General features: G+C 47.4%; 1 protein-coding gene across 1 annotated transcript in view; it reads right to left on the minus strand.

Moving 5' to 3' along the window:
- The window catches only part of ASTL (astacin like metalloendopeptidase), a 99,469-nt gene that overhangs the window by 18,949 nt on the left and 52,604 nt on the right, over nucleotides 1-27,916 (minus strand). The window contains exon 7 of the mRNA XM_073559524.1: nucleotides 15,681-15,762. Coding sequence (XP_073415625.1) covers nucleotides 15,681-15,762 — 82 coding nt within the window. The remainder of the gene's footprint in view (nucleotides 1-15,680; nucleotides 15,763-27,916) is intronic.

Here is a 27,916-nt window from a genome sequence, read left to right on the forward strand (position 1 = left end):
AGGGGTTTCAGGTTTATGATAAGAAAGCCCTCAGGAAAGCACAGGCTTATCAGGGACAGGCGGGAGTAATGTCCTCTGCCAATTTCTTGTGGAGGTACGTACGAGATCACTATTTCCCATAATAGATCTTCTATTTGAAGAAGCAGGACCTTTTGGAGACTTGGGGACTGTGCAGGGGTGACTCTTAAACCATGTGGGGGAGGGGGGTGTTTGAACTCCAGTTTCAGTCCCGACTGTATAGTATGCAGGATCCACAGGTTCGAGGTCATGGCCTGCCATTGGGCGAAAAACTGAGTGAGTCAACCCCCCACTGTTTGTCCGGGGGCTGTTGTTGTTGGGGGACAAGGAGGTTTCTCCCTTTACCCCCCTTCGGGTAGCTCCATCGTCCCATCTTGCCTTTCCCTCTGAATTCCTTCTGGGAGGACTGCTCTCTTGAGGGACGAAAAAATCGTCTTTTGGTGGCTCTCTGCTTCGGCAGCGATTTCTTTTTGTCGGAAGCCTTTTCGAGGATGTCATCTAAGACTGGCCCGAACACGTGGTGCTCCTGGAAGGGAATGGCACAGAGTTTTGTCTTAGAGGTGATGTCGCCTCCCCATGACTTCAGCCACAAGGCTCTTCTAGCCTAATTTGAAAGGACTAGGGACCTTGCTACTACCCGCACCGTTTCTCCTGAAGCATCGGCTAAAAAACCTGTTGCTTTCTGGAGGATGGAAAGGGAATCTAAGATTTCCTCTCTGGGGGTACCCCCTGAGAGGTGGTCCTCTAACGTACGCAGCCAGAAGAACAGAGATCTGGCGACGCAAGTGGATGCAATATTCACTTTGAGCAGGTTCGTAGAAGCTTCCCAGGATTTTTTAAGGTGACTTGCTATCTTGCGATCCATAGGATTCTTCAACTGGGAAGCATCCTCGAAGAGAAGGGACGTCTTCCTAGTCACTTTAAAGACCTGAACATCTATTTTAGGGATCTCCCAAATAGAGTTGTCACCTTCGAGGGGAAAGCGGTTTTTTTTTTTTTTAGTTCAGAGGGCACACTGAGTGCCTTCTCGGGAGAGGACCACTCCTGAGCTATCAAATTCTGTATAATTCATGAACCGGGAAACCCTTCTACTCCTGGGTTTCAACCCCCCAAACATTTCAACTTGGACTGAGAGAGAGACCTCCTCCTCCTCCACTCCCATGGTATTTCACACCACGGAGACCAACTCCTCCATATCCTCAGAGGAGAAATAGTATTTTTTTGCGTCGTGTTTGGAGGTGAATGTGGAGCCCTCATTCTCCCAAATATCCTCTGATCCTGAGGAACGGACTTCCCCCGAATCTGAGTCGGCTTCCGTAGGCGCCCTTTTCTTCTTTTTGGGGGCAGGGTCCTGGGTCACCGGGGTCTGGGTTGCCATGGAGGTCTGAACCTCCTGCCTAATGAGAGTCTTTATGCTATCAAACAGGGAGGGTTGCTCGGTGCGCAAAATATTCTGCGTATAGGGTTGGCATAACTTTTTATAATCAGAAGGGAACCTGGCACCACAGATACCACATTTGTGGGGGGGTTTTGGGACAGAGGCCTTGTCTTCCTGTAAGAGAGCGGTTTTACTCAGACCCGTGCCACCCAAGTTTGACAGATAAGGGACCAGCCCTGCTACTCACTGTAGGAGGGGGGGGGGGGGGGGAACGCTGGGCTCAGCAGATGCAGCAGCTGAAGGCTTCTCACATCCATGTCTGCACTCTCTAGACACACTGCGCTTACCTGGAGTCTGTGGCACCCTTATGTGGATGTTGCAGCGTTTGGTTGTTTTGTGCCCCTCCTTCCTCCTGTCCCTGGGGTGGAACGATCGCCCGACCCCTGCTGCCATAGAATTCCCCGGGCCCCCGGGTGCCGGGGCGAGTCGCCCATCACAGGAAACGCTGGGGGACGCAAACCGGAAGCACGCGCCGACGTCACTTTCGGTAGAGAGCCTGCCCCCTCCGACGTGCGCGCGGCCTCCGTACAGCAGCGTGGGAGGAAGGAGGAAGCTGGGGAGCTGACTGGAGGACCCCGGTCGGCACCATACCGCCCCGCTTTACCCCGGAGGGCGCGGGAGGGGCAGAAGAAGTCCCGAGTCACACCGGAAGGTGAAATCATAGAATCATAGAGTTGGAAGGGACCTCCTGGGCCCATCTGGTCCAACCCCCTGCTCAAAGCAGGATTCGCCAAATCATCCCTGTCAGATGTCTGTCCAGCCTCTGTTTGAAGACTTCCATTGAAGGAGAACTCACCACTTCTCGTGGCAGCCTGTTCCACTCATTGATCACTCTGTCAAAAAGTTTTTTCTAATATCTAATCTGTCTCCTCCCATTCAGTTTCATCCCATTGCTTCTAGTCTTTCCTTGTGCAAATGAGAATAAAGTTGATCCTTCTACAATGTGACAGCCCTTTAGATATTTGTAGACTGCTATTAAGTCTCCTGTCAGTCTTCTCTTTTGAAAACTAAACATTCCCAAATCCTGCAACCCTTCCTCATAAGACAGGGTTTGCAGACCGGTCACCATTCTGGTCGCTCTTTTCTGAACTTGCTCCAGTTTGTTGATGTCTTTTTTAAAATGTGGTGCCCAAAACTGGACACAATATTCCACATGAGGTCTGACCAAAGAGGAGTAGAGGGAAATAATGACTTCACGTGATCTAGACTGTATGCTTCTGTTAATACATCCTAGAATTGCATTTGCCTTTTTTGCTGCTGCATCACACTGTTGACTCATATTCAGTCTGTGATCTATTAGTATACCCAAGTCTTTCACATGTGCTGTTGCTTAGCCCTATTCCTCCCATTCTGTATATGCTTTTTTCATTTTTATTGCCCAGATGTAGTACTTTGCATTTTTCCCTGTTAAAAACCATTCTGTTAGTTGCTGCCCACTTCTCCAGTTTATTTATAGCTTTTTGAATCCTCTCTCTCTCTCTCTCTCTCTCTCTCTAGTATTAGCTATCCCTCCTAGCTTTGTGTCATCAGCAAATTTAATCAGTTTACCCTCAATTCCTTCATCTAAATCATTGATAAAGATGTTGAACAATACAGGGCCCAGGACAGAGCCCTGTGGTACCCCACTTGAGACATTCTTCCAACTGGATGTGCAGCCATTTATGACCACTCTTTGGGTCCAATCACTAAGCCAGTTATGAATCCACCTAACAGTTGCCTTGTCCATTCCATACTTAGTCATTTTTTCAATAAGGATTGTATGAGATACTTTGTCAAATGCTTTGCTGAAGTCAAGATATACTATATCTACAGCATTTCCTTGATCCACCCAATCAGTGATTCCGTCATAGAAGGAAATTAAGTTAGTCTGACATGACTTATTAGTTACAAACCCATGCTGACTCTGTTTAATCACTTCATTCTTATCCAGGTACTGACATACATGTTGTTTAATAATTTATTCAAAGATCTTTCCTGGTATAGAAGTCAGACTCACCGGCCTATAGTTGCCTGGGTCCACCTTCTTCCCCTTTTTGAAGATAGGAACAACATTTGCTCTTCTCCAGTCTTCTGTGACTTCTCCTGTTCTCCAAGAATTTTCAAAGATTATGGAGAGGGGTTCAAAAATTTCTTCTGCTATCTCCTTCAGTACTCTGGGGTGTAATTCATCTGGACCTGGAGACTTGAATTCATTTAGGTTAGCTAAGTGTTTCCTCACTATCTTTCTGTTTATAGATATCCTGGATTCTTCTATTCCCTTAATAGGACAGTGAAGAACAGTTGATGTTACATTTCCTTTCTGAGAGAAAACAGATGCAAAATAGGAATTTAAAAGTTCAGACTTCTCAACATCCTGTCTTACCATTTCATCATCTTCATCCTGTAAAAATCCTATAGCATCTTTGACTTTTCTTTTACTTTTGACATATCCCCAAAATCCTTTATTATTGCTTTTGACATCTCTTGCAAGCCTCATTTCATTGTCAGCTTTAGTAATGTGATTTGTGCCCTGCAGGTTCTGCAGACAGCATTATATTCTTCTTTAGATATGCCTCCCTCTTTCCATTTTATAAACATTTTTTTCTTCCTTTTTAGTATGTGCTTAAGTTCTGTGTTCATCCATCCTGGCTTCCTTAAATGCTTCCTATTCTTCCCTCTTTTCGGAATTGTTAACAATTGTGCTTTGAGAATTTCATTTTTCAAGATTTCCCATCCTTCCTGGACATTTTTGTCTTTAAGGATATCCAGCCATTGGATCCCTCCAATTCTCTTTCTGAATCCCTTAAAATCTGCCTTTCTGAAATCTAACCTTGACATCTGAGTCTTCACAGGTCTTCCTCCTCTAGTTATCCAAAATTCTAAAATAGCATGGTCGGTACCTCCTAGGGTCCCAGCCACTTTTACCTCCTCAACCATTTCCTCCCTGTTTATAAGGATTAGATCCAAGGTAGCAGTTCCCCTTGTTTTCTCCCTTACCTTTTGGAAGATAAAGTTGTCAGCAAGAGAGGATAAGAATTTCCTTGACCTGTTAGTTTTGAGAGAGATTCCCAACAAATGTCTGGATAGTTGGGAGACGGGAGCAGCGCCCGGAAGAGGAGAGGCGAACCCCCCCGACCTCGGCTGCCCAGCTGTGAGTATACAGGAGGTCCGCTTGCTGGCCACGGCAGCCCCCTGTAACCTCTTCATGCCCCAGTAGGGGACAGGAAAGAAAGTGGAGGTAACAGGAAGGGGAGGGTTATTTAACCTCTGTTTCCTGTCTCCCATTAGGGCGGGGAGACAACCTCCAAGGTGGCTGTCATGGAAGGTGACTAGAGAAATGCAGCACTAAAATATGTGCCTGTTGTCAGGAAGAAAGGTTCTTGGTCTCCTCTTGAAAGGAGACTGGGAACCTTTCTCCACATACAGCCACATCCTCTACTCCTTAAAGTCTAGAACCGACTCTATACCATACAACAGATTATGTGAAGATGTTTATAAAGAAAGGCAGCCACATCTCCTCTGCTCTAAAGAAATTACTGTACTTTACGTTATTAGTCCTATAAGTAACAAGCGATATCGCTATATGGATAGCTTCACATGAGCTGATAAAAAAAAAAAAAAAAAATTATTATTATTGTTCAGATCATTCCCCCCTCACTTGGCGTTGTATTAAAAGGGAAAAAAATTCATATGAACTGCACATCAGCAGCTAAAACATTTACAGTTTCCTATGTTACAGAATTTCAATGTATACATAAAAATCGCATACTGTACTGTGGCTCAGAATGGCATCCGATTTACAGAAGAAAGTAACATGGTGCAATTTTTTTTTTCCTCACAAAGATTGAGTCAGTGGAAATAAAATACAAAATAATGCTCATCCGCACTTACCCACTTAATAACATTGGTGCGCGTTCCCACACTAGTCGTCGGAACACAGTGGGCTGCGCATGTGCAGACAGAGCATTGCTTGCCGATAGATGCAATTTGCACATGCGCCAGCACCTTTTTGTTGAAGCAAAATTTTTCTTTTTTGAAGACTTTGCATCGGAAGGAAAACCAAAAATGTTGTTTATCAAAAGGCTCTTGAATGAGTTGAAAATAAAAAAATACTATCAATACTTGGGTAATCATTTAGTTAATTTGTGTTGCAGATCTGTAGTGTTGAATATATGATGTGAAATGTTTTTATGTGCAATATAATCATTATAATTTGTTATAACTAACCACAGTTAGTTACTATGGCCAGGCAACGCCAGGCTCTTCAGATAGTGTATATTATATTAAAATAGATATATGCGGGCACATATAATATGCAGACTCCCCCTGTTTAGTGCAGGCTCCGGTGCTGAGCCTGCACTTTTTCTGGCACATAACAGCTGTACAGCTGACATGTGCCCGCAATAGCTGCAGGTGGAATCGCGATCCACCCATGGCTGTTAACTAGTTAAATACCGCTGTCAATTCCTTACCATTTACCGGAACCGTGCCATAAATCCCGCCCATCGATGACCCCTTAACATGATCAAGGGTTACAGATGGGTCGGCATGACAACCAGAGGTCTCCAGCATACCTCTATGGTTGTCATTGCTGGATTGCTATGAGTGCCACCCGGTGGTCAGCGCTCATAGCAAGTGAGCATCATCACCTTGTGTTTAGCAGAGGGGGTGAAAGTACTGCAGCTCCTAGTCTCCCATGGAGACTATTGAAGCATGCAGAAAGTTAAGAAAAAAAATAAAGAAAAAAGGTATTAAAATAAAAAAAATATACAAGTTCGAATCACCCCCCTTTCACCCCCCTCAAATTAAAAAAAAAAATCAAATATACACATATTTGGTATCGACGCATTCAGAATCACCTGACCAGTATAAAAAAAAAAAAAAAAAAAAAAATTAAAAATTTAATCCAATTGCTAAATGGCACCACAAGAAAAAAATTAAAACATAATTCTGACGTAATTCTAGTCGCCGCTACATTGCAATATAATGCAGTAACAGGTGATCAAAAGATCATATCTACATCAGGATGGCATCAATAAAAATGGCAGCTCTGTGCGCAAAAAAATAAGCCCTCAGCTGAACAGCACGAAAAATGTAGAAGCTACAGATCTCAGAAAATGGCATAATAGCAGGTCAGGTTTAGCATCTTGGGGACATGGGAGAAAAAAAAAAAAAAAACACCCACACTAAAACCACAACTGTGGATTTGCACTTTTTTGCAATTTCACCGCGCTTGGAATTTTTTTCTTCCTGTTTTCCAGTACATGATACCCTCAAATATAACAGAAATCATGGAAAGTCTACTACTTGTTATGGGGGACTTTAACTACCCAGATATTAACTGGGAAACAGACCTGCAAAACCCATAAAGGCAACAGGTTTCTGGTAATAACCAAGAAATATTATCTTTCACAATCGGTGCGGAATTCAACCAGAGGAGCAGCACTTTTAGGATATGTGCCCACGTAACGTTTTTGATGCAGAATATTCCTGAGCGGAAACGCACACCCTCTTCCCGGGAAACCGCATGCATTTTATGACGCGCTTTTGTAAGTGTTTTTTTACGCTTTTGTGAAGCGTTTTTGCATGCGTTTTCCTATGCGTTTTTGCAATACAATTGAATGTATGCAGAAACGCGTGCGTTTCCGCAAAATTAATGAACATGCTGCTTTTTTTCCGTTTAGCGTTTCCGCAGCGTAAAAAAGTACCATTAGCACAACATGTGCGTTTTACATTATATTACATTGGATGCTTTTCTTAAGTGTTTCCGCAGCTGAAACGCTTGTCTAAAAGCGCTGCGGAAATGCTTAAAAAAACCGCAATGTGGGCACACAGCCTTAGACCCCATACTATCTAATTGACCTGACAGAATAACAAATCTGCAGGTCGTCAGGCATCTAGGAAATAGCGACCACAATATTGTACAGTTTCACTTGGCTTTCACTATGGGGACTTGTCAGGGAGTCACAAAAACACTGAACTTTAGGAAGGCAAAGTTTGACCAGTTTAGGATGCCCCTAATCTGGTTGACTGGGACAATGTCCTCAGAAATAAGAATACAGATAATAAATGTGAAATGTTTAAGAACATCCTTAATGGGCACTGTAAGCGGTTTATATCTTATGGGAATAAAAGGACAAGAAATAGGAAAAACTCAATGTGGCTAAACAAAGACGTAAGAGGTGCAATTAACAGTAAAAAGAGAGCATTAAAAAAAAACAAAAAAAAAAACAAAAAAAAACACTATAGGGAGAAAACAATAATTAGACCTACCGGTAATTGTGTTTCCAGGAATCCATCCTGACAGCACATTGGAGGACGTCCTTCTCATCCGTAGTGGGACAGGAAACCACGAGAGTTTAAAAGGATCCTCCCCTTCCCATCCCTCAGTAATTTCACAAAGTAACACCTCTGGATGGAAGCAAACAGATTTTATTTAAACCAACATTCTTCATACACATGTTACATCACAGTTGTATGGAAAGTATTATCGGGAGGGATCTAACAGTGCTGTCAGGATGGATTCCTGGAAACACAATTACCGGTAGGTCTAATTACCGTTTTCCAGGTAACCACCTGACAGCACATTGGAGTAGTACCAAAGTATATTGGTCCTAGGGTGGGACTACTGCATGGAGCACTTTTCTCCAAAATGCCAGCTGTGTGGATGCTATGTCTAGTTTATAGTGTTTGGAGAAAGTACTAAGACTAGTCCAAGATGCCGCCCTGCAGATCTGCTCTGCCGAGGCGCCCCCCCTTTCTGCCCATGATGCGGCCATGGCCCTGGTTGCGTGGGCTCTAAGGTTCCCCGGGGGATTTTGAACCTGTGCTTTGTAGACTATGCCAATAGTGGACCTAATTCACCTTGCTATTGTCGATTTTGATGCCTTTTTCCCTTTATTAGGGCTTCTAAACTGGACAAAAAGATTACTGTCCTGTCTCCAGGGTCTGGTTGCATCCAGGTACCTGAGCACAGTTTCTTTTACGTCAAAGCTATGGTAGGTTTTTTCCCTGCTATTTTTGGGAGACTGGAAAAAGGAAGGAAGTACTACTTCCTGATTCATGTTGGAGTTTGAGACGACTTTGGGTAGGAAGGCCGGGTCGAGTCTTAACACTAACCGGTCACTAAACACCTGTAAGTAGGGATCCTGGGTTGATAAGGCCTGCAGTTCTCCTAACTTCTTGGCTGAGGTGACCGCCACCAAGAAGGCTGTTTTAAGAGAGAGATTACGAATACTTCTCTGCCCCTATCTGATATGGCTGTTTGCAAGTCGTATTGAGGACTTGGTTAAGGTCCCAAGGTGGTATGCTGTTCCTAATTAGGGGTTTAAGCCTTTGCACCGCTTTTGAGAACCGGGCTACCCATGGGTGAGATGATAGGGCCGTGTCATAGAATACGCTCAAGGCGGATATCTGTACTCTCAGAGTACTGGGTCTAAGGCCTTTCCTGAACCCTTCCTGCAAGAAATCAAGTATTTTCGGGATGTCAGGCTGGTCAATTCCGACTGTCTCCTCCCCACAAAAGCTGCAGAATTTTTTCCAGATTTTATTATATATTGCCGCGGTCACGGGTTTTCTACTTGCTTGTAGGGTAGAAATGACTTAGTCCGATAGACCTCTTGCCCTTAGGACCTGTCGCTCAGGATCCAGGCTGACAGCTGGAAGACTTCCGGTTTTTGATGCAGAACTGGACCCTGATGGAGGAGGTCTTTCCTTCTTGGTAGGAAAATGGGTTCCTCGCCTGCTAGCTTCCCGAGTAGGGGAAACCAGCTTCTTCTTGGCCAGTAGGGAACCATCAATATAACGCTGGCTCTGTCCTCGCAGATTTTTCTGAGGACCCGTGAAATGAGGGCTAGGGACGGGAAGGCATACAACAGTCCCCTGCTCCAAGATTGTGATAGGGCATCTATTCCTGCTGGATTTCCCAGGGGGTTCAGGGAGTAGAATGTCGTGAGCTTTGCGTTCTTTGTCCGCGAACAGGTCTACCACTGGTTGTCCCCAACGATCGCACAGGCTGCTGAACACTTCGTCGTTGAGCTCCCAGTCCGTTGCAGTTACCCTCCTCCTGCTGAGGAAGTCTGCGATCTGGTTCCGAGAGCCCTCCAGATGTACGGCCGAGATTGAGAGGACTTCCCTCTCTGCTCATCTGAAAATCTGATCTGCTAAGGCCTGAAGTGTGGGATGTCTTGGTCCACCTTGATGGCGGAGAAAGGCCACTGTTGTGGTGTTGTCTGACAAGACTTTGACGTGTTTGTTTTTCACGTGGGACCTGGCGACGAGCAGCACTTTCCAGACCGCATGTAATTCTCTGACGTTGGAGGATCTTTTGCTGTCCTCTGGACTCCATCGCCCCTGGTAATACTTTCCTGCGTCGTGTCCGCCCCAGCCGAATAGACTTGCGTCCGTCGTCACTACGACCTCCAGGGACTGAACCCATGAGACACCCCTTTTTAGGTTTCTCGGGATGGTCCACCATAGAAGCGAATTTCTGGCTCGGCGGGTTAACCATATTTTGCTGTCCAGAGAAGTCTGCCTTCTGTCCCAGGACACTAGAACTGTGTGTTGGAGGTTGTGGGAGTGGAACTGACTCCATCTGACACAGGAAATGCAAGAAGTCATCAGCCCCAGGATCCTCATTGCATCTCTGATCGATACCCGATTTTTTGAAAATTGACGAATCTTCTTCGGCATTGAAGTCTGTTTCTTGGCTGGTAGACACGACATCCTTTTTTCTGAGTCTAACATGACCCCCAAGAATTTTACTCTGGGCTTGGGTATGAGATCTGATTTTGCCCAATTTATTATCCATCCTAAACTCTGCAGCGTGGAGATTGAGGATTGACAGTCGATCCTGTGCTGGGTTGCTGAATTGGCTATAAATAGGAAGTCGTCTAAATATGGGACCACCGTGATATTTTGGGCCCTTAGGTAGGCAACTACCTCTATTACTTTTGTAAAGACCCTCAGGGCCGATGCTAGGCCGAAGGGCAGGCAACGAAACTGATAGTGGTATATTGTGCCGTCTCTTTCGACCGCAAACCTGAGGTATCTTTGGTGATCCGGGTGGATAGGGACATGATAATATGTGTTTTTTAGATCCAAAGTGCACATTACCACACCCCTTCCCAGAAGAGGAATCGTGGATCTTATCGATTCCATTTTGAAGCGCCTGTAAGACACCCATTTGTTTAGAGGTTTTAGGTTTATTATTGTTCGGGTTTCCCCCGAGGGTTTTTTTATTGCAAAGAGGCTCGAGTAGTGTCCACTGCCTTCCTCCTGCGCGGGGACCGGAGTAATTGCTTCCATGTCTAGGAGATCTTGGATGTCCAACCACATCAGGGAAGCTGCACTGAGGCGTGAACTGGTCACTAAAAATCTGATCGGGGGTAGGGAGTTGAATTCTATTTTGTACCCCTTTGAGATGACATGTAATACCCAGGGGCTGGAGGGGACTTTCTGCCACTCTCCCGAGAATTTGAGTAGTCGCCCCCCCTACTCTGGTGGCGTCATTTCTTCCGGGAGCTGGACCCTGGGCTGGAAAAGATGTTCTCTATTCCTATTTCTGCCTCCTTTGGGGTAGCTCCATCTACCCGTTTTATCTTTCCCCCTGTAGTCTGCTTTCTGGTTGTAACGGGGCCTATAAAAGGGCTGGTATCTTTTACGTTTCTCCTCCGGGAACCCCTTTTTTTTCATCCGACGCCTTCTCTAAAATTTAGTCGAGCACGGGCCCGAAGACCCTGCCCCCCGAGAAAGGAATTGAGCAGAGTTTAATTTTTTGACTGCATGTCGCCTGTTCAACTCTTCAGCCAGATAGCCCTTCTGGCTGTGTTGGACAGGGACTGACTTCTGGCCGAGAACCTAACTGATTCTGCTGAGGCGTCGGCCAAGAATCTCGTACCCAACTTAAGCAAGGGGAGTGACTTTAGGATTGTTTCCCTCGGGGTTCTATCTGACAGACCCTCCTCTAGGTCATCTATCCACAGATGCATGGAGCGTGCTACCGATGTCGCGGCTATATTTGTCTTTATGACCGCTGCCGAGCTTTCCCAGGCTCTTTTTAAGAGCCCGTCTGCCTTCCGATCTAGGGGTTTCTTCAAGCTTGAGGAATTCTTGAACGGAATTGCCGTTTTCTTTGATACTTTAGCTACGGGAATGTCAATTTTAGGGATCTCTTCCCAGACTTTAACCTCCTCAGGGTCGAACGGCAGACACGACCTAAAGTCCCTGGGAATAGCTAATCTTTTCTCTGTCTCCTCCCACTCCTCCAGTATAATTGCCCGTATGTGGGTGTTTACTGGGAAGACCATTGAAGTCTGGGAGCGTAATCCCCCGAACATTTCGTCCTGTATTGAGAGGGAAGGAGGGGGTTCCTCAATCTGCATAGTCTGCCGCACCGCTCCCAATAGTTCGTCTGTATCCCCAGACGAAAACAAGTATTTTCTCCCCCTTTCTGGGTGTTCGCTAATCTCATCTTCCTCTGCGTCAGAGTCGGACAGAATGCCTTCCAATGACGTATCAGATTCCCTCTGCCTTTTCCTGGATGGCTGGGGGTTTGCCTGTGGGGCCTGGGAAGTGGCTAGGACGGATACCGAGGCTTGCACTTCTTCCCTAATTATCGCTCTCATATTGGACATTATTGGACATAAAAGAATCCTGCTCTTCCCCCATTATACGCCTTGCACATGTGTCACAGAGGGTCTTCTGCCACGTGTCCTTTAGCTTCTTAGAGCAAACCGGACACTTCTTATCCTTCCGCTTAGGCTCCTTTTTCTCAGAGGTAGAGGTTCCCCCCTAGAACATATAAAATACGGGTTCTGTGGGGTCTTTCCTTACGGGGCCCTGCAGTGACCTCTTCAGAGGTTACTCACGTGACCCTGGCACTCTGCTCCTGCCTCCGTCTTTGCCTGGTCCTCCATGCTGGTGGTGATGGAAACCGCTGCTGACTGCTGAGGAGACACAGACATGTAAGCGGTGACGGGCGCCCCCTGCCACCTGCCCTGTGGAGCAGAGCTGCATACCACCTCTATTGCCGCTGCCGCTCCAATCTCCGGACGCCTGCCCTTCTCCTGATGGGCCGATGCCGCCGCGGTGTGCTTAGTACCGGGCGGTCACTGCCTGAGGTGTCCTGACGGCGGCGCAGCCGGAAGTAATGCGTCCGGCCGGCAGTGACGCGCCCGTGATGCGCGTACCGGAAATGACGCGTGCTCTGGCCTGCGCCTCCTCCTCCGGTGGGGCGGGCGGCCTGACGCGCGCCTGTTACTGCGCGCTCCCGCCCTCCGGACACAACGGCTTCACCCGGCGGTAGTCTGCTGTAGGAGGACCGCTTGCGGGCTCTGCAACCCCAGCGGCGGTCTGCGGTGGTGGCGTCTAGGGTCGAGAGTCCCCGTCAGGGGGAAGCGACCCCGCGTCCGGGAGCAGCGCTACACCGAAGAAGCTGAGGGACCCTACATCGGGTGTCAGCCGCAGATCTCATCAGGTAGGAAGGGTGAGCCTGAGCCCCCCGATCCTGCCATCTGCATGGAACGACCGGATCCTCTCTCGTCGTTCCCATCCACAGTGGGACAGGAAAAACACTGAGGGATGGGAAGGGGAGGATCCTTTTAAACTCTCGTGGTTTCCTGTCCCACTACGGATGAGAAGGACGTCCTCCAATGTGCTGTCAGGTGGTGACCTGGAAAAATACTTTATCTAAAAAACTAATTAAAGCTGCCAAAAAGGAAACAGAGAAGCACATTGCTAAGGAGAGTAAAACTAATCTCAAACTGTTCCAACTATATCAATTGTTAAAGAATCATAAGTGAAAGTGTAGGCCCCTTAAAAAATTGTGAGGAAGAATTGTAGTTGACAAGGAAAAAGCTAATATATTAAACACCTTCTCCACAGTATTCAGGGTGGAAAATAAAATACTAGGTGAAATGCCGAGAGACAAAGGAAACCCTATATTAAGGGTCACCAATGTAACCCAAGAAAAGGTGCGAAATGGCTAAATAAGATTAAAATCGATAAAACTCCGGGTCCGGATGGCATACACCCACGAGTACTAAGAGAATTAATGTAATAGACAAACCATTATTTCTTATATTTAGGGACTCTATAGCGACGGGGTCTACTCCACAGGACCGGCGCATAGCAAATGTGGTACCAATATTCAAGTAGGGCTCCAAAAGAGAACCTGGAAATTATAGGCCAGTAAGTCTAACCTATTGTTGGTAAAATATTTGAAGGGTTTCTGAAGGATGTTTTTCTGGGTTGTCTCAATGAGAATAACTGTTTAACTCCATATCAGCATGGGTTTATGAGGAATCACTCCTGTCAAACCAATCTAATCAGTTTTTATGAAGAGGTAAGCTATAGACTGGACCAAGGTGAGTCATTGGATGTGGTATATCTTGATTTTTCCAAAGCGTTTGATACCGTGCCACACAAGAGGTTGGTACACAAAATGAGAATGCTGGGTCTGGGAGAAAATGTGTGTAAATGGGTAAGTAACTGGCTTAGTGATAGAAAGCAGAGGGTGGTTATAAATGGTATATTCTCTAACTGGGTCACTGTGACCAGTGGGTTACCGCAGGGGTCGGTGTTGGGACCTATTCTCTTCAACATATTTATTAATGATCTGATAGAAGGTTTACACAGTAAAATATTGATATTTACAGACTATACAAGACTATGTAAAGCAGTCAATACAAGAGATCGTATTCTGCTACAGATGGATCTTGATAAGTTGGAAACTTGGGCCGAAAGGAGGCAGATGCGGTTTAACAATGCTAAATTTAAGGTTATACACATGGGAAGAAGGAATTAATATCACCATTACACACTGAACGGGAAACCACTGGGTAAATCTGACATGGAGAAGGACTTGGGGATCCTAGTTAATGATAAACTTACCTGGAGCACCCAGTGCCAGGCAGTGGCTACCAAGGCAAACAGGATCATGGGGTGCATAAAAAGAGGTCTGGATACACATGATGAGAGCATTATACTGCCTCTGTACAAATCCTTGGTTAGACCACACATGGAGTATTGTGTACAGTTTTGGGCACCGGTGCTCATGAAGGATATAATGGAATTAGAGCGCGTACAAAGGAGGGCAAGACAATTAAGGGGATGAAGGAACTACAATACCCAGAGAGATTAGCAAAATTAGGATTATTTAGTCTAGAAAAAAGATGACTGAGGGGCGATCTAATAACCATGTATAAGTATATAAGGGGAAAATATAAATCTCTCTCAGAGGATCTGTTTGAGGAGTGTATTATACTATACAGAGAACTATGATTAGTATATTATACTATATGGAGGACTATGGGGTGTAGTATACTAAACAAGCAAAATGCTGCATATTCATAGAGTGATTGGATTGTTTATGCGGGAACAAAAATCATTGCTCTAAGCAGCACATCACCGGTGTAAACTGCAGATGTGCTGCTGATAACATGATACTGTATGGGGATCTATTAGTGATTGTTCTGTCCCCATCATTATTCCTCAGTCAGTGGAAAGAGGCCGGGAAACACGCATCGAATGACTACAATATTGTCGATCCCACTCGTTTAGCAGACTGAACTCAGCACATGTAAATATAACAGAAATACTTCTGTGTGATGTGCAATATGTTAGCATTTGGGGCCTCATTTTAAACTTTTGCCTAGGGCCCCACTTTGCCTAAAATCGGCCCTGGCTATGCCCCTTCTCCTTTAACTGTTGACAGCAGCTTCCGACTGACCGGAAGTCAAAAGGTAACTATCAAAATCTTTCAATGCAAGGCTATGAGTTGTGGCTCTCAGACTTACACAGAGAATTGATTTCAAAGTAAGGGGGTTGTCCAGGTTAGGAATTATTGAATCCATGCGCACTGCACGGCATCAGGATTCTCACGGCATCTGCATACATTCTGTCACATGCTGACCAGACTGCATACTTACAGTTAAGGGACTACTTTCGCTTGCCATTGGAGAATCCTGGCAGTGTGCAGTACACATGTTGTGAGGATCCTACTGTAGACTGATCCCAAACCTTGACAACCCCTTAATGTATGGAACATTTCTTGCAAAGCACAGAAGAGTCGGATAGTTATTGCTTCTGGTCAGTGACTGCAAGCAGTTATCTTGGAGGCATAAACTGAAAAAAATTCATAATTCTGTATAACTAAAGGATTTTGTGTTTTGAACATTTCATAGTTTTTAAAAAAGTCAAAAGCAAAACCTGTTTAATATTTGTATATGCAGAATACACGACTGACCTTGAGTAATGAAGTAGGGAGCCGAAATCATAATCCAGAAGCATGTTTGTTGTCTCTTGCTTACAAAAGTTTATCGTATAGTCTAAAAAAAAAAAAAAAAAAAAAATAACAAAAGCAGTTCAGATTGCAATTCTAAATAAATATTAGGCCTCATGCACAAAACAGAGACACCACTTGGCACGGTCATAAAGATTAAAATCCATAAGACATCTCCAGGGAGGGGACATTCACCCCCCGCCCTTCCCACATAGAACATCTAGGACAAGAGCTTACTCTTCAAACCCTTTGAAATAGACCTCATTGGCCATATGGGGCAGAGTGTTAATTACGCATAGCTAGGACATGAGAAAAGTCATTAAAACAACCTTTGCAGTGGACAGGTGATTAAAAACAGGATATTTATTGTGGTAAAAAGACAGTCTAAAATTTGCATATTAAAGAAGCAGGGGCTCCTTTGTTCCAAGGAGGAGAATTGTGTTCTCCAGGATGAGCTTCCTTTCATGAAAGAATCTGTTGTAGCCTGCCCAGCCATTGTCCTGATCGCAATGTTGGATTCTGTATCTGTATCCAATATTTACGACCTATAGATCTTCGGCGTCGGAGCAAAGAGATGGAAGTGACACATTAACTCGCATCATTGTAGGCCACTAGAATCCCTCCAATTGAATAACGATCTGATAGATGGGGTTATACCTGCCGTATTTGGTCTCTATGCAATTTTATAGTCATGAGAAAAGAAACATGATGGCAACATCAAACACCAGGGACCTTCAGAGGTGCAGATCTCTTGTAAGCTGGGGAATTTCATAGAATTTTAACAGACTCAGGTCATCCCACAATCTGACCCATATTGGGTCTTAAAAGGGGGGGGGGGGGGAAATTGGTGTAACTTAGGAACTATTAAAGAAGGAGAAACTGGGTCTAGGCCAGTCCGTTTAAGTCGTAGTTCGCTGTGGGTACAGTCCAGGTTTCCAATCAAAGTGCTTAACTTCGCCAAGCTATGATCCATTTCTGTTACTACATTTAGCAAGTTTATTTCGTTATCCCCTTTATATAATTCTACATATTGTTTTGTCCCCTTGCTAAAATAAAATACACAAGATTTTTTTTTAATTTTTTTAATTATTTATTTATTTTTTTACACAAACACTGCCTATCTTTCCGGATTAAAATATAAAATTTAATAGCTCTGTTACTTTTGTTCTGCAAGCTGCACCCCAAACCCAAACACTACCTGTAACGGGTGGTGGTGGTGGCAGCGATTGGTTTCCTTTGTTATTGTGGAGCCGGCAGTGACTGTACAGGGAGTTATATACACATTTTATGCATTAAATCAGAGGTGTATATACCATACGCTCACTCCTCCAGTAGCTGGCATAATAATGAAAGCATGGTCCTGTCCATTACTTGTCTGACAATCGTTCTGATGATTGGAGGCAGCGGAGTTGCGCTCCCTTGACGAAAAGGTAATGGCAGGTGGATCTGCACGATCCCCAGCTATGAACTTTGACAGGCACTATGTGGTGCTTTAAGCATGTCGGTGAGGCTTCTGTAATACAGTCGCCTAAAGAAAATAAGCAACTACCTGCTCTATTGGATTCATATGGAATTAATAGAAAAAGTAAATGCATGAAACTGGAGACCATATAGCCCCCAAGAGGTCACACCTTGGACAGGATTTGTAAGTTTAATCCTCAAGGAAACTGCAGAATCAGGTCTCCACTGTTCATCCAAACCTAGTTTTAAAGCCAAATGAATAGAAGGGGTCAAATTGAGAAAAAAAATAAAAATATTTTCTACTATGGACAGGGCTTTTTATAAGTTTTCAAAAGGGTAGTCTGGCTTGTCTCACTTCTGCATTGGAAGTGAGCAGGTCTACAAGTATCTGGCAGTTTGCATGCACATGGGGCAGGTATCACACACACATGTTGTATACATTGGTCGAACTGGCAGATATCGGTAGAAGTGACTCAAAGGATATTGGTCAAAAGAGTTTTGCCATCTCATCTAAGAGCAACTTAACGTAGGAAAAGAGACACCAATTTTAGTGATGTTTTACTTAGTTTACTGCGTGCAGGAGCTATGAGGCATTTTTTTTTTTTTTTTTAGATGTAAAAGAACTTTGAAAGCTAAACCTGACCAGACCACTAATTATCAGCTTATCTGTACACATTGTATATTGATAGTAAGCTGCTGATCACAGGTTGGTACATGGTTGTGTAGGGAAGTGGACTGACCTGTGGACCTGTCTGACATAGGAAAACTGAATGTGAGATGTGTCATAAATAGACTTAATGTGAACTGGTGTACACATAAGGGGAGACAACTAGAAAGACTGGAAGATGGTGAAGTACTGGGCTTTGGCCACTGGGGGGGGACCGCATAGTCAAGGTGGGCGGAGTTACGGGAACTCGAGAGGGGAATAAATAGGGAGAGAGAGTTCCAGAAGGTAGCCAGTCCAGGGAGAGGAGCTGAGCAGAGGAAGAGGCTGAAGGAGGAAAAGACAGGAAGTGGAAGAGCTCCAGAGGGGACTGGAAGAAGAGACGGTCAGGGGGTGGCCCTGACAGGATAGCCGAAGGACAGAGGAAGCCCGGGGGTACCAGACGGACGGACTTGGACAGGTGAAGCGCTGTGGTGGTAGGCCTAGGACAGCCATAGCGATAGAACCGCGAGAGACGTCACTACAAAAGGAAAGAAGGAAGGTGAAAGGTACCCGGGCCTGTGAGTACGGAGGCTGTCGTGTTGCTGTGGTCGTCAGGAGGACAACCAATAAAGAAGACCTGTTGAACGTACATCGGTTTCTGTCTCCAGTTTGTTCGCAGCGAAAAAAGGGACCACCCCCCAGTCGGCACATGTACCTACACTTGGCATAGTCGGCAGGATCATCACTGCCTAATCCACCAACGCCAGCGGTGAGACCGCACTGAAGATCCCAAGGACCCAAGCTGACCGGTTTGAAGATTTACCCTTGTGGATTACAAAATTGAACTGTGTCTGTGATTATTGTCTTTATCAGAAGAATCCTGAACAGAAAAGGACTTTGCAGAAATGGGTGTGGCATATAAGAGCCTGAAAGAATCGCAGGAGTTTGCTGCCAAATTAGACTATCAGGGGCTATGCTGTACCCGCCCCTGGGGTGAGCGGTGTACATCTAGTGACAGCCGCCCCTTCCCACTGGACACTGAAAGATGGGTGGAGGGGCCAACCAACGCCGCACCCCAGAACGGGAGTGGCCCTGGTAAAAAAGCTGGGTGCGGCTGCTTGGCACCATTGAGCTTCTGAACATCAGACGAGATGTGGACGCTGCAGCTGCCATGGCCTCGGACGCATGGAGTGGAGATGGCGCCAGGAGATCGAGGTCCATTGTGCTACCTGCGCCTGAAAGATGCTGCCGGTCAACCAGACACCCACCCGGGAGGAAGACCGACCTGGTACCCCACTACAACTGCCGATGGCTGGATCTGCGGAGCTGGATGTGACAGTGTGCTCGCCCATGGCGCAGGCCATGCCTGGGCAGCCATTGGAGGAACCCTGGCCGACTCTCCCTGCGGAACCTTTGGGCCTGGAGGCTGGTCCTGCTGGATGGCAAGGTGAAGAACAATGGTGCACCCTAGATGACGGGACCACGGATACTCTGGGCGTTCGAATGCACCAGTTCCTGGAGGGACTGCGGAGCAGCCTGAAGAGAGCCGCGGCGCTGGGGAAGGCGAGCATCTCCCCGGCTAGCCGGCGGCACTGCAGGCCGCCCCCACCTCCCCTCCCGTTATGAGCGCTAGGCCCAAAATCCCTGATATTGTTCCCTGGCCTCCCCCTGTCCAGTGGCCCCTGCGGGGCCAACCGACGTCCGCGCCGTTCCGCCCTGTTCTGCATCCCGGGCGCAGAGCAGGACCGCGGCCCTCCCATTGATATCCGCGGTCGCCCCTGCTCCACTCTCGGCACCGGCCTACTCACCAGCCCCCTGTAGCCACCTCAGTCTCGTCTCCGGCCTACCCGCCAGGCCCCACGGCCACCTTTGCCCCATTCTCGGCTCCGCGGCCTGCTCTCCGATACCCGCGGTCGCCTCTGCTCCATTCATGGCCCCGGCTGCAGTCTATCCACCTGTATCCGTGACCGCCTCTTCATCACTCTCTGCTCCGGCCTATCCACCGGTGCCCACGACCGCTCCGCTCTCTGCCCCGGCCTGCTCGCCAGTGCCCATGGCCACCTCTGCCCCGCTCTCGGCTCTGCCCGCGACCTGCCCGTCAGGCTCCGCGGCCCATACCGGGCCTTCTGTCTGGATCGCGATGTCATCGTGCAGAAGGTGGCCAAAGAGCGGGAGGTCTGGGCGCTGCTGCACGAAAAGGGGAGGCCGACATGTCTGTCCCTCGGTCTACCGGGCAGCTCGTATACACCAATACTGAGAAGGGCTACGGGTTTATTAGAGACGCGGAAACCGGCCACAATGTGTATCTAAACGTGGCCTCCATCAAGCACGGGCAGGCCCTGCGGATGGGAGACCGGGTCTCCTACTATAAGGAATACTGCCCCCGCGGCCACTACGCCATGGCAGTAATTACCCCGAAGGACATCACCCCCCCTAAAGGATAGGAGGACTTCTGGGCCTCAGGCAGAAAGAACACCCATGGCCCAGGGACCACCAGACATCCCGCAGACTCCACGGCTGTGGGGTTCCTTGCTGCTGGCAAAACATCGGCCATCAGGGGATGGCCCAAAGCGCCGCTGAAAAATTCAGACTACCAGGATTGCTGTGCGCTATTGCGCAGCTTGGGGACTGTTACCCCATGGGGACACGTAAGACTGAAAAATGAGGATGAATTAACTCATGGAGATCAACATCCAACACTGCGGAGACACCATCACATGTTTCTCAACGCAGTGATTCCAGAGCAATGCCCCCATCCCTTATGGGAAATATGTAAAAATATGCAAAACGCAAGCCGCGGAGACACCATCACATGTTTCTCAATGCAAGCAATGACTAGCCAGGTCTTTCCCCGGGAAGGAACAACCACGGGAAGGGCAGTCTCCAATGAAGGAAACCACCTATGCCAAAACATGATATCCATCCACAGACAGCTGTTTCGGTGTATTGCCCCTCATCAGTGTGGAGTAGGAAACTGGCCAGTAGGAGCAATGCCTAGTAGAAGACTGAAAATTGAGGATGAATGAACTCATGGAGATCAACATCCAACACTGCAGAGACACCATCACATGTTTCTCAACGCAGTGATTCTAGAGCAATGTCCCCATTTCTTATGGGAAATATGTAAATTCATTCATCCTCATTTTTCACTGTCTACTAGGCATTGCTCCTACTGACCAGTTTCCTACTCCACACTGATGAGGGGCAATACCCCCAAACAGCTGTCTGTGGATGGATACCATGTTTTGGCATTGGTGGTTTCCTTCATTGGGGACTGCCCTTCCCGTGGTTGTTCCTTCCCGGGGAAAGACCTGGCTAGTCATTGCTTGCATTGAGAAACATGTGATGGAGTCTCTGCGGCTTGTTTTTTGCATATTTTCCCACGGGGTAAGAGACCCCATTCCCTGATGCGGCAGGGATGTGTGGAGGTGCCTTCCACAAAGGAAGGGGGCGCACCACTGGTTAAGAAAAAAATGTTTTTGAACATGTTTACAACAATTACATCATGAAAAGGTTAATAATGATGTACGCCTTAGAAAAAATATATCTGTTTTAATAGTTGGTAAAGGAGTAAAATGTTGTTTGTGTTAAAAATGAAGAGGTTTAACAGGTCCCGGGTACTGAAGTAAGGAGAAAAATGATCACCATGACTGATCATAACTGAAGGTACAAGATGGTTTACAGAATTGGAAAAGACAGCAGTCCATATATCAGGTCCCAAGTAGCACACACACCCTCAAGATGAAAGAGGGGAGCATACGGGGACCTGAAAGGCCGGAGCCTCGTTCATTTTGCCTAAATTTGAAAAATGGTTCTGAAAGTGAGAAAAGTGGGAGGAAGCACCCGTTGAGAAATCCAGGTGGTCCTAACCCAACAAAAGGGGATTGTCAGAGGCGTATGCGATCATAGAATCGTAGAGTTGGAAGGGACCTCCTGGGCCATCTGGTCCAACCCCCTGCTCAAAGCAGGATTCGCTAAATCATCCCAGTCAGATGTCTGTCCAGCCTCTGTTTGAAGACTTCCATTGAAAAAGAACTCACCACTTCTCGTGGCAGCCTGTTCCACTCATTGATCACTCTGTCAAAAAGTTTTTTCTAATATCTAATCTGTGTCTCCTCCCATTCAGTTTCATACCATTGCTTCTAGTCTTTCCTTGTGCAAATGAGAATAAAGTTGATCCTTCTACAATGTGACAGCCCTTTAGATATTTGTAGACAGCTATTAAGTTTCCTCTCAGTCTTCTCTTTTGCAAACTAAACATTCCCAAATCCTGCAACCTTTCCTCATAAGACATGGTTTGCTGACCGGTCACCATTCTGGTCGCTCTTTTCTGAACTTGCTCCAGTTTGTTGATGTCTTTTTTAAAATGTGGTGCCCAAAACTGGACACAATATTCCACATGAGGTCTGACCAAAGAGGAGTAGAGGGAAAGTCTTAGTTACTCACCGGTTAACGGTATTTTTCGGAGTCCATGACAGCACCACCTGAGAGAGGGGATCCACCCCTTAGGAACAGGAAACCTACAGATACAAAAGGGTGGCACCTCTCCCACGCATCAGTTGGATTACAGAGCACAAGAGGACTTCCAAGGTTAATGCATGATTTATGTACAGTATTCTTTACAATTATAAACTTTTACCACCAGTGAGCATATACAAGAAATAGACGTGCACACCCCAATCAAACTATAAGGGAGGGAATATACGGGTGCTGTCATGGACTCCGAAAAATACCGTTAACCGGTGAGTAACTAAGACTTTATTCGGTCGTCCATGACCGCACCACCTGAGAGATTTACAGAGAGTAATATCAGCTTTAGGGAGGGACTACAGCCTGCAGCACCCTTATACCAAAAGAGAGGTCTGTGGAAGCACCCAGGTCTAGCCTATAATGACTATAAAAGGTGCTCGGAGAGGACCAAGTAGCCGCCTTACAAATCTGGTCAATGGAGACTTCTGATCTTTCGGCCCATGAGGTTGCCATGGCTCTGGTGGAATGCGCCCTCAGCTTCCCGGGTGCTATTGAAATCGCCTCTCTAATCCATCTGGCTAGTGTATTTTTTGATGCTCTACAACCTTTCCTGGGGCCTTGATGAGAGATAAATAGGGCATTATCTTTCTTCCAGGGATCGGTGACTGTCAGATATTCTATGAGGCCTCTCCTGACATCCAGGGTGTGTAGTTTCTTTTCCTTCTCGTTAGTTGGATTAGGGAGGAAGGATGGAAGAACTATTTCCTGTGTCCTATGGAAACTAGACACTACCTTCGGCAAGTACGCTGGGTCAGGTCTAAGTATTACCCTATACTCTTTGAACTGTAAATAAGGAGGACACCTAGATAAAGCCTGGATATCGCTTATTCTGCGGGCTGATGTTAGAGCTACCAGGAAGGCTACCTTGAGGGACAGGTTTTTTAGGGAAGCCGACGAGATAGGTTCGAATGGGGTCTCTGTCATAGCAGTGAGGACGAGGTTCAAGTCCCACGGCATGAACCAATCCATTATTGGCCTGGATCTACCTGCCGCCTTAATGAACCTGCTTACCCAATAATTACCAGCGATGTTACAGCTAAACAGAGCCCCCAAGGCTGACACTTGTACTTTAAGGGTACTGGTAGAGAGCCCCATGTCCAGACCTTTTTGTAGGAACTCTAATATCTGCATTATAGGCGCTGAATCCCCAGCGACTACTCCTGAGTTTTGAAGGAATTTCTTCCAAATTCTGACATAAATTTTTGTGGTAATGATTTTTCTACTCTTAAGTAGGGCGTTAATTAGGTCTGCGGAGAAGCCCTTCTCTTCTAATAATGACCGTTCAAACTCCACGCCGTCAGATGAAGGCCAGCCACCTGAGGATGGAAGACTGGGCCCCTGGGACAGGAGATCCGGGATGTCCGGCAGAACCCAAGGATCGGACACCGACATGGTCCTGAGGCATGAGAACCATGCTCTCCTGGGCCAAAATGGAGCGATGACTATAACCCTCGCTCTGTCTTTCCGGATTTTCCTCATCACCAGGGGTAGAAGAGATAGGGGAGGGAAGGCGTAGGCTAGTTTGAAGTCCCACTTTATCAGGAAGGCATCTACCGCCAGAGGATTCTCTCTGGGATTTAGGGAGCAGAATTGTTTCAATTGCCTGTTGTCTCTGGTGGCGAAGAGGTCTACCTCTGGATATCCCCACTTTTGAACAATCAGATTGAATATGGAGGAGTTTAGGGACCATTCCCCTTGCTTTAGCTGATTGCGGCTTAAAAAGTCTGCCGTGATGTTGTCTCTTCCTTTTATATGCAACGCTGTTAAAGATAGAAAGTATTGTTCCGCTAGATGGAACAACCGCTCTGCTACAATCATCAGGGGTCTGGAACGGGTCCCGCCTTGGTGATTGATATATGCCATGGCGACCTGATTGTCGGAGAACACCCGCACGTGATGGCCCTGTAGATACACAAGGAGCTTTTTAGCCGCCTGTTCTACTGCTGTCAATTCTTTTAGGTTAGATGACATTCCTAACTGATCATGTTGCCATTGGTCCTGGACTAATATTTCACCCATATGAGCTCCCCAACCGTAAGGACTAGCATCCGTGGTGACTATGCGGGTTACGTTATACTCCCAGGGCACCCCTTTAGACAAGTTATCCTTGTCTAACCACCACTCTAGGGACTCCCTTGTGTTACGGGACAAGGTTAGCTGACCCTCCAAGTAACCCCCAAGGACCTTTTGATGTAATAAGACCTCGCTCTGTAGTTTCCTTGCATGAAACTGGGCCCACTGGACTGCCGGGATACAGGCCGAAAGAGAGCCTAGAAGGGACATGGCTTTCCTGAGGGACATGGTGGGGTTATTGGAGGCGTTCAGGATCTGATAATGGAGGCGAACAAGCTTCTCCGGAGGCAGACGGCATTCCTGTTTTTCAGAATCCAGGGTTAGGCCCAAGAATTGTTGGACTTTCATTGGTTGCAACCGAGACTTTTTGACGTTCAGCAACCATCCTAACCGTTCTAGGGCGGACATTGCCTTTTGTAGCTGTTGTAAACAATGATTCGCCGTTTTACCTACAATAAGAAAATCGTCCAGGTAGGGGATCACCAAAATGTTCGATTCACGCAGATGGGCCATGACCTCCGCTATTACTTTAGTAAACACTCGGGGAGCGACTGCCACCCCAAAAGGGAGGGCCGCATATTGGAAATGTCGAATTGACCCATCCAACTGAACCGCCACTCTGAGAAACCGCTGATGGCCTGCATGGATGGGTATATGGTAGTATGCGTCTTTCAGATCTAACACCACCATAAAGCAGTTTTGGAACTGCAATTTTATTGCAGATTTAATTGTTTCCATTTTAAAAGGACGTATGACCAAAAACTTGTTGAGGGCTTTAAGGTTTATTATTGTCCTAAAAGGAGCTGTCTGGTTTGCGGACCAGGAACAGAGGGGAGTAGAATCCCTTCCCCCATTCTCCCTCTGGAACCTCTATCAGGACTTTTTTGGCGCACAGGTCATGAACCTCGGCCTCCAGGGCAGCTTGTTCTGAAGCAGACGACCTGAGTGGGGTGATTTTAAATTGATCAAGGGGAACCCTAGAAAACTCTAGTCGTAGTCCCACGGCTATTATCCCCAATATCCAGCTGCTATTAGAGATCAGAGACCAGGATGGGTAGAAGGCAGCTAGTCTCCCTCCTACCGGGGTAACTAGTCATTGGGGCGGCTTTTTCGTATCTCGAGCTGGACCTTCCTGGCGCCCCCCTCCAAACATGAATCCTGTACCTTTCCTTTTTTTCTCCTCCCATCTGCCCTGATCTCTGGACGGCCTTCTCCGGAAAAAACCTTTTCTGGTAAAAGGACGTCTGTACGAGGGGTTCGGGAGACTGGGAAATTTCTTTTTGTCATCACCAGCTTTCTCTAACAATTCGTCCAAGACAGGGCCGAATAGGTACTCCCCCTCGCAGGGAATGGAACAGACGGGACCGGGCTTGAATATCTCCTGGCCAACATTTTAACCAGAGCGCTCTTCGCGCTGCATTAGATAGACCCGCGGCTTTAGCCGCCATTCTTGCAGAGTCTGCAGAAGCATCGGCTAAAAACGCTGCGGCATTCTGAATGATCGGCAAACTTTTCCGAATAGATGATCTTGAAGCTCCGTCTTTTAGCTCGGAATCCAGCTGATCTAGCCAGACCATCATCGATCTGGCTGTACAGGTGGCAGCTACCGCTGGTCTTAACGCGCCTGCTGACATCTCCCATGTCCCTTTAAGAAAAGAATCCGCTTTTTTATCTAGCGGATCTTTCGAGGAGGCCATATCGTCAAATGGTATGGCAGATTTTTTAGATGCTTTGGCTACTGCTGCGTCTAGTTTCGGGGCTTTATCCCATCTGTTTACTACCGGGTTATCAAAGGGGTATCTCCGCTTAAAGGCTGGTGGCATGGAGCCCCTTTTTTCCGGTCTCTTCCATTCTCTGTCAATTAGGTTCTGAACCTTATCGTTTAATGGAAAAGCTCTGCGTTTTTTGGGGTCTAGACCCCCGAACATTATGTCCTGTGCTGAGAGTTCCCGTTTTTTGTCCGCTACCCCCATGGTGGACCGTATTGCTTTCACTAATCTGTCCATCTGGTCTAAGGGGAAGCAGAACCGGCTAGAGTCTTCATCCGAGGAAGACGAGGAGGAGGCCGAGGAGTCCGAGGAATTATCGCCTTTCCCAGGGGCGACTGAGGTCTCCGAGCTTGAACCACTAGCCTCTCTTCTCCTAGAAGGTTCTCTTTGAGGTAAGACTTTCATTTCTGCCCTGATCATCTCTCTCAGGTTCGAAGTGAAGTCAGGTGTCTCTTCCGCTACCTGCATAAACGGGGGAGAGTATAAGGGCCTGACAATCTACCCCTGGACGCCCTGTCTTTAATAACCCCTACCGTTTGCCGAATGCATGGTTGGCATAATTTTTTAGGGTGGCCATCTGGTAGGGGGGGGAACTACAGAGGGCACATTCCCTGTGCTTCTGTTTTCCCGTAGCCTTCTTCCCCTGAAAAAAAACATAAGGGAACACTGCATCAGGGTACATTCACGGAGATCTCTTACCCATGCAGATGAAGCAGGTACCGGATCACGGAGGGAGGCAGGGGGGTCCTTTTTGGAGGAACTTTCGCGGCTCTGGTCGCTAGTTCGTCTCTGTTTTTTCTGCTGGCCACTCGCAAGCGGTTTTGTCGTGGCCTGTTTTTGCGGGCGCTCCTGCGCCTCGTCCTGCTGGTCCAAGGGGGCTTCCGTTGTATCCATTGCTGGGGCCTTCAGAAGCACCCCAGCGGCATCCCCATCTGCCTTATATGGCCTCCTGGTGTCCGGGTCAGCAGGTATCCTGCACCACCCACCCGGCTTTCCGCACTCCCTCTCCCATGCTCCGGCCCCCCTCGCCTTACCCGGGTCGCCGCGCGACCCCCGGACGGGCATGCACCCGCGGCGCGCGCCGGAGGCCGGCCGGCACCCGACTTTCGGTATCGGCGCTATCGCTCCGCCCCTTCCGCCGCGTCACTTCCGCCGCTCATCAGAGCCCTGCGGGAGCGCGCGCGAAGGAGCCGCGCAGCGCCTCCTGGCCGGAATGCCCCACTGCCCCTCTGCGCACGCCGCCATGAGCCCGCCAGGGGCCAGCACTGACCGGGAGGACCGGGCCTGGGGAAGCGCAGCAGGACCGAGGCATACATACCAGGTGCTGGCGTTTTTGGAGACGGCATCCACCGGACCCCTGCTCCACCTGCTCCGTCCACTGCCGTGGTGACCTACCCGGCCCCACCGTGGCGCCTCCAGGGACCCCACACTGACCGAGGTAGGAGACCCCCTCGCTACCTGAGTTGGTCAGCCGGCCTGGGTACTCAACAACGACTCCATGATGGACGATCTGTAGAGAGTCCTGTCCTCTAGGAACAGGAAACCAACTGATGCGTGGGAGAAGTGCCACCCTTTTGTATCTGTAGGTTTCCTGTTCCTAAGGGGTGGATCCCCTCTCTCAGGTGGTGCTGTCATGGACGACCGAATAAATAATGACTTCACGTGATCTAGACTGTATGCTTCTGTTAATACATCCTAGAATTGCATTTGCCTTTTTTGCT

Source organism: Dendrobates tinctorius, unplaced genomic scaffold (genome assembly GCF_039654945.1).
Source record: "Dendrobates tinctorius isolate UK_male_01 unplaced genomic scaffold, ASM3965494v1 ptg000272l, whole genome shotgun sequence".
NCBI lineage: Eukaryota > Metazoa > Chordata > Amphibia > Anura > Dendrobatidae > Dendrobates > Dendrobates tinctorius.